Here is a 15925-nt window from a genome sequence, read left to right as displayed (position 1 = left end):
CATTTGATGTGATACTCTACTTTAGACTCTATACCTTATTTCATAACTAAAATGGCACCACCACTTCCTTTTCCCCAGCCATTTTCTAACTTAGCTACTTACAGGCGGCTGAGAGCAGGAATTAACCCCCGCTGTGTTGTACTTACAGCAACTGGTACAACGTGCGCAGCTTTGTGTGAGGCAGCAGTGTTATTCTTCCTGCTCCTGTGTAACTGGCTGTAAGGAGCTGGGCTTACCCCCAGGCACCTCAGCTGAACCATGCTGCCACAGATGTTACTTTCATGCAGGAGGATAGGGTCTGAACTTTCACTGAGACCTCTGGGATTATCTTTACGTATTTGGAGATGTGCTTTTAAGTGTATGCTCTCAAGTGTCTCACATGGCAGGGTAAGCAAGGATGTGGGCTGAGGAACAAAACACCAGATGATCCTTTTCTTCTCGCTTTACCTGCCCCTGTTATGCTGAAAATAACATTCTGTGGCATTTTTCACAGAAATCTAATGAAAAATTCTTTTTTTCTTTCAGCTACGATGAATGTGTGGGGCCAGGAGCAACACAAATATATATTCCCACAGATGATCCCCCCCCATATTCTCTTACGGACCCTTGTCAAAGAAATGAAATATCTATAAACATTAACCTGGAAGAGGAAGCAGCATCTGGGACTACAGGACAGACTGCAAGTTATGCAGTCAGGCTGCAGGACTTGCCACAGCCCATTTCATCCATCTCTTTGTCGTCTCTTACTCTGGAGGCTGCTCCCCTATACGAGACAGTGGTGTGTGAACAGAATATCCCCATCCCACTTGTTCCCATGGAAGTACTGAAAAATTCTTCCACTGACTATCAGACCCTACTGAACCAAATCAAATGAATAAAAGTGGCTCTGTCCTTCAATTCTTCTGAAGAACCCAGACCAACAAAAACATTTAAATGGAAGAATAAAACCTCTGAAAGTTTTACCTATTTTATATCTTTAAACAGGGATGCAACAGGATTTTATTTTTCACAGTGAATTTTGAAAGTTTACCTAAACTCTCTTTGTGCTTCAAAGTGTTCCACATGACATCACACAGCATAAAAGAGCAGCAGTGACAAGCAGTGCATCCAACTGTTTTGAAGCCTTTCAAACTACATTGAAATCAGCCACTCTTAATGTAGATACATGTTATCCAGTCAAGGCTACTTGTTGATTTTATGATACTTTGCATGTGTTAGAGCAGAAGGAAAAAGAAGAGCATTTTGTTGTCTTTGTAGGTATCACTAGTATGTTTCATTCAGTGTCTTGGCAACAAAGCATTTTTAAATAATTCTTTGTCTAAATATGTCTTTCAGTAGACAGAGACAGAACACTGCCTGCAAAACATGACCATCGGTACCATATCGGAGCAAAAGAAAAAGGAGAATAATATTTTGATAGTCACATTTGTCCTTTGGAAATGCCAGTATCAGGCTTTCCAAACCATTGCAAAGCCTGCTGTAAGTCTTCCTCAAAAGAAACCAGCGGCAAGTGAAGGACAGGTGGCAATGGATCCCCAAACACCAATTGGTTTTACCTAGAGAAGCTGTACTACAGCTGTGTGCAGGCCTGGGAGCTGCATGGCCTTCATGGGGACTTGATAGAGCCAAGGGAAGGGCAGTGTCTGGAATCCCAGAAGATGCTTCATGCCAATTCTTGTGCATGACTGCATCCTCAGGCACTAACTGGTCTCTTCAGTAAGGAACCTGTAGTGTTACAAAAAACCTTGACCTCTAGTAATTGCATTAGCGTGATGTAAATAATAGACGCTGGACTTGGCACACACAGTAACAGAGAACCTCACTTTGTGCAGAAACCTCTTTTATTAGGCATGATCCTTTTCACTGAAATTTTGCTACCCACAAATCTAGCCTTTGGTGATAGACCTGGACTTCTCACACATTCAGACGGTAAACGCATACAAGTTGGAGATGCACGCTAGTGGGAGCAGGAGAGGTAAACTGCAGATGTGAGAGTTTAATCTTACATGTTACATAAGCACCCTATCTCTACATAAGGACTAAACTACATGTTCCACCAGTACTAGTTAGCAGAGTTATCAGGGCTCATCCCCACTAAGTCTCTTATGAGGTATTTTCACTGGAAAAAAAAGGTATTTTTTTTTTTACACTGATAAAAGGGACTTCAGTTTACTACCCCCACTGCAGGATATGTAAAAATGAGTATAGAAAATATATAACTGTGTTTAAAAGGAAGCATCATCCAAATTATTAAAATTGCACTTAGATCTGCTGTAAATACTAAATAATTTTCAACTGTAATCATCATTCAACACTCCAAAGATTGACACAATTATAATTAATACTTAGATGGGAAGTAATTATGTGGTTCTTTCTGCTGTATACATTATACCATTACTGAGTCATATGCACATGATGAGATAAGGTAAGTATGCATTTTTTGCTAAGTAGATGAGACTAAGTATGTATTTTGCTAAAATAACAGAATTCTTTTGCAGTTCAGCAAGATTTTAAATATTCTCAGTATACTATACCCAAAACAACAAAAATTAACGGTTTTGCATTGCAAAACTGCTGGCAGGCATTGCCAGAATGTAGGCTGTATTTCACATTTGTAATTTTAAACAGACAGAACTATTCCTCTGTATATAGTACTAGTGTAAACAGTTTTGTGATATGCAAAGTATCCTGCAATAAGAGAAGGCATCTAATAGGGGACAGAAACTAAAACCAACATAGAAATGTACCAGTCAGTTGTATTGGCAGGAAAATAAAAAGTAAGGAAAGCACAGAGGTTTGTTTATTCAGATTAGGACATCGCTGTATCTTCCTGCAGCTCTTGGAGACCTGCCTAGAACAGGGTAAGGCACCAGGACCAGAGACCTGCTTACTTTAGGCTGCTATTGGGGAGGTGGAGGGGGAAATCTAATAAAAAAAATTAGAAGGCAAATGTGATATTTTATTTTTCCTGAAAGTGAGTATCTTTTTACCTGTAACATGGCAAACCTGAAGGTTCTTCCAAAGCACAAGCACAGAGGGCTTTTCACATCTGGCAGGCAAGCCTCTACCTGGTTACAGATGCTTACAGTTTCCGTGCATTTTGGGAAATCCTTTCAACCTGCTTGGCTTTTAACCTGACAGTGATTTCATGACCTTCCACTAACTTTCTATCTCTGGTTTACAAAATAAACTAATGTTAAGTAGGCCTCTGATGAAAATGAGAGATTTGTATTTTACCTCATGATAGAAATGCATTGCTAAGATTATACAAAACTAATCAAAGTCTTTCTTCATTTGATAACAGTTACGCATCCATAGCATTGCGATCTGGATTGTATGTAGCAGCATTGCTTACAGATAGCTGTTTACTCCCTCTTGTGGTGTACTGCTTTATAAAGTCAAGTCATCTAGTCATCACGCTACACAGGGTTCACAATGAGGGACTCGTCCATCACAATAATCCCGGCTTCTTTGTCATACAGGTATGGAAGCCAGCCAAAACACACACTTCCATACTGTAACATTTTTCTCAGTTACCACTATATATGTTATGTCATTCATTATAAACAAATATATATATATAAAAAAACCACCAACCTGTGAATTACAAGCAGAGTAATACCTTCAGTGATACCTTACCACGATCACTTGCAAGAGTGGCTTAGAACTTTCTACTCTTGCTAATCTTTTTAACTAGGTGATATCCAACAAAGTTGTGGGGAAAAAAGCTTATAAATCAAACCCATATATCTCTGCAAACAGACAATACTAGAAAGAGAAGTTTCTAGCTCTAACAGCTTGAGCTGCTACTGCTGGAACAGTGTTGAGATTTCTTGTAATGATGCAGGAAGAACATATTTACGTTTCTTGGAGAATATTTAAGATCCTGGATAAATGTCAGCAAAGTTGACAGACTGTCTCCTGATGTTCCTCTTAAGAAATTCATATCCTCTTATCAGATTTTATCCTAAACTCTCGCATAGTTTTAGTGCCAGTCCCAGAACAGGCTTAACACAGGCCTTTCATTTGTTACATAAATAATATCAGAAAGAAACTGTTCGGACATGCTGTTTCTTGCTATGTGATAACAATACTGTATTTCTGTAGTCATCTCTTTGCTTTGATTTTTCGTACACTGATCTTTACACAAAACTTTTAGTAAAGAACATATATGGATTCGATATAGCTTCTGTGCTTTTTATTGCATTGGTATCACTTCGGTACTACCCACAGCCTTTTTAATCAGGCTGTTAATCGGGCAACTAAGCAACATCGGGCTTCAGCCACTCACATTTGGATTCTACATTTGTAAAAGATCACAGGAATAAGCAGCCATCAGAGCAGTCAAGTCGCTCCTGCTCAGGGGGACAGGTGTGCGTGCACCCAGCAAGGATCAGCCCAGCTCAGCAAGAGCAGGAAGGGAAGAGTCTGCAGTACTGCTGCAGTGAAAGCTGTTACCCTTTTTCAAGGCATTTCAAGAAGCATCAGAAACCCTCACAAACACAATCACGGGTACCTCTGAAATTACTAGGGTCAGGACACTGGAAAATAGCAACATACCGCCAAGGAAAAAGGAAAAGACAGGAAATAACAGGCCAATCTTCCCAGAAATATTCCAACATAACTTTTTAGCACAGCAAAATGAGTAACTATTTCCTGAATGGAAACCATATCAAACTGATGTAACTGGTCATGGTACAGTCTGACAAATCATTCCCCTCCTTAAACTAGGGAAATACTCCCTACATAAAATTATAAACACAGACTTCTGTAAATTAAAATAATAATCATCATACAAGAGGGTATTTATCAATTACTCTGTGTTAGTTTGAAATGATGCATCAGGTGGATTCACATATGTCCTAATGAAAATACTGAGTGTTGCTGGATTTCAGAGCTTTGAGAGAGAAAATGGACCTATTAAAATCATCAAGCTACATTAGAACTAGGAGAGGCAGGAATATGTAGGAGAGCAGGACTGGAATTTGAAGAGACAGAGAAACAGCCTGGAAAGAACGAGGTGCAATTCAGTGAAGAAAACAAACGTAGTTCCTGCACTTGAGAAACATAGGCTCAAATTCACAAACACATGACACAGAGTGACCTGTTAGACTGCAGTAGAATGTCTGAGAATTAGACTGAGACAAATACGGCTAACTATGAGCCAATAATGTCATACTACTAGGAAAAAAGAAAAACCAACAACAGCAGCCTGGGAACATAAACAGTGCTATTATTCTTAAAACATTCAAAATAGCTCTCCACTCATGACTGCTCTGTTAGGAAACAGAGTCCAGGCTGAGGCTCTACAAGTCAATGAGGCTGACAAAGCTGACTGCCTAGAGAAAAGGAACAAGAAGGTTAAGAGGCCTGTTTATAATTTTTCTTGGTTTTGCATGACAGAGAATAGAAGCTGTTCTCCAGTGCCATTAGAATTGAGGCAAAATGGAGATTTAGCATTTTTATAAATTGTAGAGAAAGAACAATTCCACATGTTACTGGAAACGGAAAGGTCAAGGTTTAATCCCTTCCTTCTAGTGGAGCTCTCCATGTCCTCTCTTTATCACTGTCTGACAATGTCTGAGGCTGCTCCATGGCCTGGGAATTGGCAGTTGTACTTTTGTCCCTTAATATTAGCAGCTTTCCAAAGCCTAGATGTTCTGCCAATACCCTCTGGGAAAAGAAGATTCTCTTAGCCCAGACCACATTAGTGACACTGAGAACTACATGATTTCTAACACCATACTGTTGTCAAAGCAAAAAGCTTTCAGTGAAAATACTCATCACCACAATTATACCCAAGCACCTCCAGCTCTAACTGCACTGATATGCTACATGTGAAGTGGGAATTGTAGATAGATCAGAAACTAAATCCATGTTTACCAAATCCCCAACAGCATCTCATGCATTAAAACTTCTTCTCAGCCAGCAAAGCTCATATTCATTTCCCTTTTCCTCAGCTCACAGTAATATATGCTCGAACACTGGCTACTGAACTCCTAAGCATGCGATAAATTCACGGCTTGGATTTCAGGCAGGTCCATATGCATATTTATTCTCACTTGCATTAAAGCAAGAAAAAATAACAAGCAAAATAGCTTCCATGTCCAGCAGAGGTACAAAGTTAAAGCTTTAAGGACCCTAGAAGTATCCATGGCAGTCCATTCATGTTTTGGGTCCAGTGCCTTGATTCTTTTATTTGTTCTCCTGCCTCTCCTATCAATATTGTTTTAATAACCCTCTTCTGCCTAAAGCAGCCCAACTGATATGAAAAAAAAGAGTCAGCTATATAGTATGATGCAATTTACCAGGTATTGGCATTGTGTGTTTTGAATGCCAGGGAAATAGCAACAGTTCTCATGCACAGCTGGAAGTGGCCATTCCTTTCTACTGAATTCCTCTTCTCTCCTAGGACTAATGAACAGGCTTTTGCCTGGTTGTAATCTTTAAAAAAAAAAAAAAGAATCTTTTTGACAGAGTCTGTCTTCTGTTATACTCCAAATGAACCTGATGTATTCACCATGGAGAGACTTTTTTTTTAATTTAAATTCAAAAGACAATGGAGCAGTGAAAGAACCCTGTAAAAATTAAGTTGTTCGTTTTTTTTTTTTTGTCACAGCTTCGCTCCCAGCATGATTTTATATTTCTACAAGAGATTGAAAAAATTAATAAACAAAATTAATACACCCAGAAAAGAGCAAAAGTTCTTGGCAAGACATTTGAGAATCTCATTGAAAAAGGAAGAGCAAGATGGTAGACCTCACAGCTGAGGAAGCTGCAGCTGGACTTTCGGGCACCTGGGTCATGGGCAAGTACTCTGCCCTGTTGGCAGTGATGGTACCACACGCACACCAGGAAAGTGATTAAGGTTCCCTTTAAGAAACAGACTATCAAAGCGTTAGGATCTTTAGAACACAGAATATAAATGCCATCCTTGGAGGCTGTACTAGGAAACTAATTCAGAGAAAAAGAACACAGGGATAGCTAGATAGATGAGACAACTCTGTATTTACTATATTATGCAAATATGCTTTACTGAAAAGTGAAACACTCAAAAAAAACAGCAACAAAGCAAGATTCCCCGTATAATTCTACTAAAACTCCCTAGGCTTTAAGAAAACGCAGCTATTCTATATGATAACAAGAACTGCAAAGATTAAAGAATCCAATCCCCCACCCGGTGGGAGCGGGTGTGCAGAAACATGAAATCCAACCCTCTCATCTGGGTCAATAAAGTTTTGCATATGGCGAGGAGAGAGCTGAGCCGCCTGCAGGCGCCCTACTAAGAGCACAGCCAAGCTTGTCTGTGTATGCATGCACATATGGTAGGGGAAGAAACTCAGACATTGCAGCAGATGGCCAGATGGCCTCATTATAACATGTGGTGGTAGTATGGGGATTTGTCCCCCCTTCCCTCTTGGCCAGATCAGCAATTTTTATACAGCAATTATCCATACAAAAATTCTACAAAACTATTTCCTAATGACATTTCACTTGGAATGATGATCGAAAGCATATGTTTTTGGAAAGCTCTCTTACCTGGAAAGTCAGAGAGAAAATCAGTTTGTTTGCAACACCACACAGCCATTTTCTGCAAGAAAGAAATAGGACTGCAGTCAAGTAAGCCTGAGATTTCCCTTAATCAGGAGACGCCGTACATTCCCAACGGTTATCAGTGAGACAGATATTCATTTTAAAATCTACCATATAAGGAAAACAATCTATAATAAGATGAGCCATTAAAAAACCATCAAGTCAAATTCACACTTGCAGCAAGTCAAGTCAGTGGAGACACCACTGAAGAGCCCAGCCCAGCTAGTCTATAACAAAAAATAAGGTCATGGGAAGCCAATACTGGCACTAATGTGTGAAAGCACACAGGTGTACAACCTTGTAGCTGCCATAGGAAGTGACTCTCAAATTCAGATTCCAAAAATCAAGATTGACAAAATTATCTGAATCAAAGTCAGGTTTGTTTCACAGCTGCTGGGCCTGACCTCCATCTCAAACCCATCCCAGGAAACTTTTCAGCCTCCATAGCAGAAGACACAAGTCTGTCCCAGCCGATCATTGCCCAAACCTAGTCCAGGAGTTCAGAGCGACATACAACAAAAAGAACAACAGAAGAGGCACAAGGCACACACTACATTACAGGTGATCTCATTTCACCCTGCAGCAAAATTACCATTAGGGCAGCTTTCACCCTCACGCCAGCCCTTGATCACAGGGCCTCGCCTGCCCAGGCCCAAGCCCACAGCAGACACCTCCACCCGGGGGGCTCCCGGCCGGCTGGGAGAGCAGCGAGGTGTGGGGGGGGGGGCTGGATGAGGCCCGTAACCCAGCGCTGCCAGAGCCCCAGAGCGGGAGACGAGGGATCTCGCCCAGCGCGGCGACGCGGCCGCCCTCGCGCGACGCTTCCGCGCGACGCTCCCACGCGACGCCTCCTCCCTAGCGCCCCGCGCCCCGCCCCGCGGAACCGCCCCCTCCGCCCTCCCGCCTTTCGCTTTCTGTTCGCCGGGGGCGCCCGCCCCCCCCCCTCCCGCCCTGACTGACACAGCGAGGCACCACTGACCGCCCGGAGCGCGGGCGGAGTAGCCAATGGCGAGCCGAGCGGCGCCGCGGCAGGGCGGGGGCAGCGCCTACCGGCGGCCCGGCCGGTCTAGCGCTGCCATGAAGGAGCCGGCGGCGGCCGAGGAGGAGGCTCTGCTGCTGCGGGACTACGTGGGGTTCTACGCGGCCCGAGGGGCGGAGGGCGAGATGGCGGTGTGCGATGAGGCCTCCCTAAAGGCGAGGGCGCGGCGGCTGCTGGGCCCGCGGCGGCGCGGCGCCCTGGACGTGTGCAGCGTGGCGGAGCGGTGCCGGCGGGCCCGCGGTGAGCGCGGCGGTAGCGTCCTGCGCGACCTGCTCAAGGCGCTGGAGGTGCTGGAGCTGCTCTGCGTCAACCTGCTCCTCTCCCCGTGGCGGAAGGAGATCAGGTCGCTGAAGGTAGGGGAGGGCCGCGGGGCGCAGCTGGTCCCGGGAGCGCCTGCCCGGCCTCGGGGCCTGCGGGGCCTCCTCCCCGGGCCTGTGGCGCCGCGGAGCAGCGTATAGGAGCCCCTTTTGAAGGGGCGAGGGGTGCCCTGCGCGGTGCCAGGCTGCTGCCGGGTGTTCGCCGGCCTTTGCGGACCTTGGCCTTCCCAGGAGCGCTGAGCAGTTCAAGGGCTTGGAAAGAGACCTTCGGTTTTTGTGAGGCAGTAGAGAAGTAAAAAGGTACAATGAAAGGCTCAGACTCTCCTTACTCTGAGTTTTAACCTATAAAGAGGGGATGCTTTTTAGTATTATTTATCACTTTTGCGAACAGTTCGATGCTGAAAGCCAGGGGGGCCAGGGTCTCTCTGGCCCGGTGATTTTGCCACCTATCCGAGCTCTGCTGACTGCAGCTGGTGAAGGGAGTAGGAAACCCCCCGTCGAAAGAGGAAATGTTGCTTTTTACAGCAAGGTGGTGAAGGTTACCCTGCTTCCCTAGCACACTGAACACACCTCATCGCCCAGAAGAGACAGCAATCTCCAACACATGCAAAATCTAATTGTATTTAAACAAAATACAAATCCCCGAACACCCAAAATGCAAATTTATTTCCTGTCCTACAGCAAGAGGTGCTGGTGAGGAAAAGCCATTTCTTTCCTTTCTCCTGCCTTTAGGCCTCATCTGCAGGCTCTCAAACAGCTGGCTCTCTAATTCCTATTCTCCTCATTCATCTCCTTAAAACAGAGCAAAGCATAAGATATTCAGGTCTCCAATTTGCGGGCTCAGCTTTCCGTAACACAGGAATCCTAGGCTTCATTAAAACCAAATTTTGAAGGCCACCATGGGTAATCCAAAGTGCAAGATAGCCTGCTGAAGGCCTAAAATAATTATGCTGCAAGGCATAAGTTAGAGAACAACAAATATCTTGTGTACGTACAGGTGGATTTAAAAGTTACGAGTCATATGCAGAATACTATTTCATGTTTTTCCTGCCTCTCACCCACTCTGATGTCATGTCGTCCCCCCCACAGTGGCTCTCCCTTACTTCCCCTCTAGAAGGAACAGAAGCTGGGGAGTGAAAGGCACTGTTGACACCTTTATATGAGAATGGATGGAGGTTCAGTGCTACATTACACTATGGCCTTGTAGGTTAATGGCCTTTTGGGGGGTCAGTTTTGTTCTCTCCCCCAAGCTTGTGCTTGTGAGACCAACACTTAGGCCTCAGCCTTAGGAAGTAGGTAAGTCAGTCTCAAGCTGGGCAGCCTGAAGATAAAGGTATACCAATTCTGGAAGTCTTGACTCTGCATTCCTGCCTCCATTCTGTTCTGACTTGCCTGAAGTTGGTCGTGCTTAGGTCAACATAGTCTCTCCTATCATAGCATTTCAGACAAAACCAAAACCACTTCCACTTTACAAACTAGGCCTCACGCCTCGGGTAGCTCCAAAACTGAGCAAATATTGAACAGTTTTTTAAAGTCAATACAAAGCAGCAGCACTTTAAGTCATGTTTTGCAGTCAGCTTGTGAAAGAGCATCTTTTGGCAATATTTCTGGTAGAACAGTCTCCCTACAGAAAGGTGCTTTCAAAGAAATGGCAGCTTAATTTTGGGGGTAGTAAAGTTACAGCAGGAGTCTGAACCATGGAAAAAGAAAATGTACGGTCTTGCCACCAGTTAACAAATATGATTAACAGTGAGTGCACCGTGTCTGTTTCTTTAGGAAAAGATTAGACCTCAGTGATTTATTCTATGAATCTTCATTCGTTTAAAAATTTTCTGTTCTTCAGTAGCGCGCAGAAGACTTATTTCTGAGTTTCTTTAGTTTGACTGAAATGATCTTACTGCCTTCCTTTTTGAATATTGATGCTCTTAGCCAGTATATCAGCAGATTTAAACTGGCATAACTTCACTGAAATTAATGTGCTATAGCAAAGCTATAATGCTTGAGAGGCTGACAAAATAATGCTGACAGAAAAGCCTCACTTCAATTCAAAATTCACACTTATAAGAACATAGGTTTTTTTAAAGATTTAAGTAATTTTTGAAGTACTTTTGATTTTTGGGAAGTCTTTCATGCTTCCTTCCACCCGCCCCCACAGTGCTCATCTGTTTTTCAATGTTGCATTCTGTTTCAGACATTCACCGGTAATTTTGTCTACTATATTCAATCTGCACTCCCAGATGACATTGTAAAAACAATACTGGAGAAAATAGGTTACATCGCAACAACAGCAACAGAGTTTTCACTTGTCAAAAAGAGAAACAATGAGGAGATAAAGCAGACTGCTTTTGAAATATTCCTGGCAAGAATTGAGTGTGAAACTATCCTTGAAATGACAAATGAAGAGAAACATGGCAATTTGGAGAAGACCCTGCAGAAGAGAACACAAATGCACCGGCATCATGGAGATAAGGACAAAGAGGATCAGACACCCCAGAGAGAAGACACTGAAAATCAAGAAGACAGTGAGACATCTTTGTGCCTTGCTACTCAACAAAAGTCTTCAACTAATAGCGATATATCCTTTGAAGCTGCTGGGAATCTGAAGATCAAAGATGACATGCCTCAGTTAGCAGTTACTCAATCCACTAACAGGCTTCAGGAACACCAAAGGCAAGTCATTAACACTGTACACTTTCCGGGCAAATGCTCAGACAGCGAGGACTTCTTGATCAAATATAGCGACATTGTCATAAGACAAACACCTATTTTCAGTGAGAATCTTTCTCCAAAAGCCTTTGAAAAAAAGCCAAGAGCCAGTCTAAGTGAAGAATGTGTTTTGGCAGTCACTGCAGAGTCAACTGCAAATGAGATCAGGCCTGTGCCACTCTCACCAGGAGCAAGCGGTCCGCCAGCCTTTGCAATATTTGCTGACAGCTCTTGTGACAGCAAAACCACTCTGGAGTACAAAGCTCAAGAAGTCCCCGAAGAATCAATTGAAGCCGAAATTAACGATGCCATAAATTGCGTAGACCCAGAGCCTGCAGATGAACCCAATGAGCTGAAGTCTCTGCCATTCAAGGACGTTGCATCTGTCCAAAACCGCAGTGTCCCTAGGGAAGAGGAAGAGCTGTCTTTAACTTTCACAAAACTACAAATCAAGGACAATCAGGAAGACCTTATGTATCCAGTAGAGGAAACTGGGCAACCTGAGTCAGTATCATATGCAAGTACAAGTGACAGTCACGCAAGAGAATTTAATCACTCCAAAATAAAACATACATATGTGACTAATGCTCAGATGCAGACCAGAGCAGCTGCACATATTGAGCCATCTTCAGATCTGTGCTGTACTGCTGGGAACACGGAGGATTCCACTACTGGTTCTGATAGGAAGAGGCTATTAATGGATAGTCCTAATGCACATACAGCTTCGGAGTGCTTCAGACACATTAGAGAGCCCCCTAACCTCACCTACATTCCACCACAAAGTATTGATGTTCGGTCTTCACACATAAGAAGGACCAGCGCAAAGCGCAGAAGGAACCTCTTGCAGCCTGAACGTGACTCTCCCGAGTCCAGTGAAGTAAAGCTGGAGAACTATGATTCAAAATTAAATGAAATCCAGGAGCCTTATGTCATTATTGACAAAACCGACAAAGGAATGTTATGCCACCACACTTGATTCTACTGGTGCTTTATTTGTAATCTACCTGGTTTTCTTCCTCTCACTTGTGGCCTTGATCATCTTCTCAAGGAGATGATTAGCTCTGTCAAAGCACTTTTAGGTTTTTTATTTAAAAAAAAAAAACACACCACTGCTTTTGGACAGTAAAAAAGGGAAATAGTTGAGCAAATTCTTAATGGCCCTTTCTCATCTAGAACCTTTGCCACTGAAACGTGAATGGCCGGTCACCTTTCTAAAGCATAGGCAACTTCCATAAATTTAAAACCATTTAATTCATTAGCCAGATTCCTTCTGGCTGTACTTAATGCCAGACAGGTTTCTTCAGCATACTTCTGCCTCCCCCCTCCCCTTTTTTTTTTCCTTTACAGACTTATTCCTGGAGTATTCTTTCAGTATATCATGCTGTACAATGGTAGAAACAGGTAAATATTTCTAAACTGGAAGACCCAACTTCGGAGTTTTACAAATGCTCTACTGGAGTGTACTTCCATTAACTCATTACATTCCTGTGAAGCTGTGCTCTGAGCTAATCTTGCTCCTGTTTTCAGCTGAAAATAAGTTTAGAAAGTTTGATAACATTCCTTTAGGGTTAAAGAGAGAGACAGCCCTGTGAACACTCTTGGTTTTATTTTTGCATCAGGAGTAACAGTTTAGATCTTACAGAGACAATAACCTGTATTACAGGTTTTATACCTGTCTCCACTTGTTACCAAATTTTTTTTGTGGCTACCACCACAAATTTCATGAGAAACACTGAGCATTGTAATCATTCACTGCTACCAGAAGAGGGAGATCCCCAGTGGGTCTGTGCTGGGTCCAGTCCTGTTCAACATATTCATCAGTGACGTGGGCAAAGGGACAGAGTGTAACCTCAGCCAGTTTGCTGGTGATACCAAGCTGGGAGGAGTGGCTGATGCACCAGAAGGCTGTGCTGCCATTCAGCGAGACCTGGACAGGCTGGAGAGCTGGGCCGAGGGGAACCTCACGGAATTCAACAAGAGCAAGTGCAAGGTCCTGCCCCTGGGGAGGAACAACCCCATGCACCGGTACAGGCTGGGGGCTGACCTGCTGGAAAGCGGCTCTGCTGAGAAGGACCTGGGAGTGCTGCTGGACAGCAAGGTGACCCTGAGCCAGCACTGGGCCCTTGTGGCCAAGAAAGCCAACAGTATCCTGGGGTGCATGAAAAGGAGTGTGGCCAGCAGGTCGAGGGAGGTGATCCTCCCCCTCTGCTCTGCCCTAGTGAGACCACATTTGGAGTGCTGTGTCCACTTCTGGGATCCCCAGTTCAAGAAGGACAGGGAACTACTGGAGACAGTCCAGCAGGGTGCTACAAAGAGCATCAGGGGACTGGAGCATGTCTCTTATGAGGAAAGGCTGAGACACTTGGGTTTGTTCAGCCTGGAGAAGACTGAGGGAGGATCTTATCAATGCTTATAAATATCTGAGGGGTGGGTGCCAAGAGGATGGGGCCAGACTCTTTTTCAGTGGTGCCCAAGGACAGGACAAGGGGCAACGGGCACAAGTTGGAACACAGGAAGTTCCACCTGAACATGAAAAACTTCCTTACTGCACAGGTGCCAGAGCAGCGGCACAGGCTGCCCAGAGAGGCTGTGGAGTCCCTTCCCTGGAGACATTCAAAACCCACCTGGATGCGCTCCTGTGCCCCCTGCTCTGGGTGTGCCTGCTCAAGCAGGTACAGTGTTGGACAAGATCATCTCCAGAGGTCCCTTCCAACCCCTACCATTCTGTGACCCAGACACTGTTGCCATTTCCCTTGCCCCGATTCCTGCCACTTAACTCTGCACCAGCTCTGCAGTTCCCTGGACTTTTCTGTAAGCCATTTCATCTCACTAAAATGAAGGAAAAAAACCTGCCATTCCCTGCCATTTTAGTGACGGGGGGGAAAAAAATCGTATCACAGAAAGGTCCCAGTGAACATCAGAGCCAGGATAAGGGATATCCTGTAGGTGGGAGTGGTGTGTGAAAAGCACTGTGCTGGGAAGGAAGGAGAGCAGTATTGTCATATACACATTTAATTAAATTTAGAAAAGTACAGTCATTGGTAATGTATTTCAGCACAGTCTTCAATGCTTTATACACTTGTTACCTAGGAAGACAGTTTAATACCCCTTCAAGTAACTTCTCCAGTAGCACTTCAATGCTAAGAATGTTTTGTTGTTTCATGTATAGTTAAAATATTAGCTGAAATTAATTTAGTATAAATTGTTTATAATTTACTTTCACCCCCAAGAAATTCAAAGAGGAACACATGGATTATACTAGAAAAACCTCAGGAGCTAAAATGTAAAGCTTTGCTTTTTGAACAACTACAACTAACTGCTGAAGTCCTGACACAACCCGATTCCAGCAGCGTAGGAGTAAAACTTCGACCAAGCTAACATCAAGTGACAGGACTGCCTTCAGCTTTGGGCGAGGTTGGGAGAAACAGGTATTGTGAACATGCAGACACAAATCAATACTTCTGCACTGGGTCTGGCTAGCATTGAGGTAACTTTCTTAATAGTAGCCCCTGGGGTGGTGTATTTGGGATCTGTGGCTAAAACTGTTGATAATACACCAGTGTTTTGGCTATGGCTGAGGAGTGCTTGTGCAGTGTCACAGCTTTCTCTTTTTCTAAGTATACCTCCCACCCCTCAATAAGTAACTGGGAGAGGACACAGCTGACCTGAACTGGCCAAAAGGACATCCATACCATATAACACGCTTGGCAATAAAATGGGTAGCAGAGGGAGGTGGGGCTTTTTGTCTACCAGGGTGGCCAGTGCTCAGAGACCAATGCGTGCCATTGCATCACTTGGTTCTGCTCCCCCCCTTTCCTTCACTTACTAAACCTCTATCTCAACCCAAAAGCTCTCTTGACTTTGTTCTTCCTATTCTCCCCTGTCCTGCTGGGGAAGGGGGGAGCAAGCAGTGGTGTTGGCGCTTAGCTGCTGGCTGGGTCAACCTACCATAACCTCCTTGCTTTTCTTTCAAGTACCTATCTGTTCTTCCTAACCATTTTGGTTTTTATAAGCTATATTTTCCCCCTGTGGGGGTTATTAAAATTATGTGGTTTAAATCTCATATTGTGTCAATTATTCAGGAACTCTTAATTTAAAACTGCAAAAACCCCTTCTCATCAGAAATGAAGAGGTCTCCTAAGTATTCATATGACCACCAGTACTGCAGGATTCATATACCTAACATCCCATTTTTATCCTTACTCTAGCCACATGAGGACAAGTATTTAACAGCAACTTACACATGAAAAACCAATACAAAAGGAAACTT

At 43.8% G+C, this 15925-nt stretch overlaps 2 protein-coding genes and 1 long non-coding RNA gene across 3 annotated transcripts in view; 2 read left to right on the top strand and 1 right to left on the bottom strand.

The window, feature by feature from the left end:
* The window catches only part of BEAN1 (brain expressed associated with NEDD4 1), a 65115-nt gene extending 60934 nt beyond the window's left edge, over positions 1-4181 (top strand). Inside the window, exon 6 of the mRNA XM_064459604.1 lies at positions 526-4181. Within this exon, the coding sequence (XP_064315674.1) occupies positions 526-874 (349 nt within the window). The 3' untranslated portion in view covers positions 875-4181. The remainder of the gene's footprint in view (positions 1-525) is intronic.
* Positions 1-8453, bottom strand: part of LOC135314796 (uncharacterized) — a 52839-nt gene extending 44386 nt beyond the window's left edge. Inside the window, exons 1-2 of the long non-coding RNA XR_010374289.1 lie at positions 8186-8453; positions 7540-7591 (exon numbers count right to left, since the gene is read on the bottom strand). This is a non-coding gene — a long non-coding RNA (uncharacterized LOC135314796). The remainder of the gene's footprint in view (positions 1-7539; positions 7592-8185) is intronic.
* Positions 8454-8623: 170 nt separating this feature from the next.
* LOC104047878 (Spermatogenesis-associated protein 2) lies at positions 8624-15718 on the top strand. Its single transcript, XM_064459595.1, has 2 exons — positions 8624-8985; positions 11141-15718. Exons 1-2 carry the CDS (start codon positions 8671-8673, stop codon positions 12629-12631), a joined length of 1806 nt encoding a protein of 601 aa, XP_064315665.1. The 5' UTR covers positions 8624-8670; the 3' UTR covers positions 12632-15718.
* Positions 15719-15925: the final 207 nt, after the last annotated feature.

Source organism: Phalacrocorax carbo, chromosome 8, assembly GCF_963921805.1.
Source record: "Phalacrocorax carbo chromosome 8, bPhaCar2.1, whole genome shotgun sequence".
NCBI classification, from domain to species: Eukaryota; Metazoa; Chordata; class Aves; order Suliformes; family Phalacrocoracidae; genus Phalacrocorax; species Phalacrocorax carbo.
The sequence above is the reverse complement of the archived record's forward strand: the minus strand, read 5'-3'. Positions and strand labels throughout refer to the sequence as shown.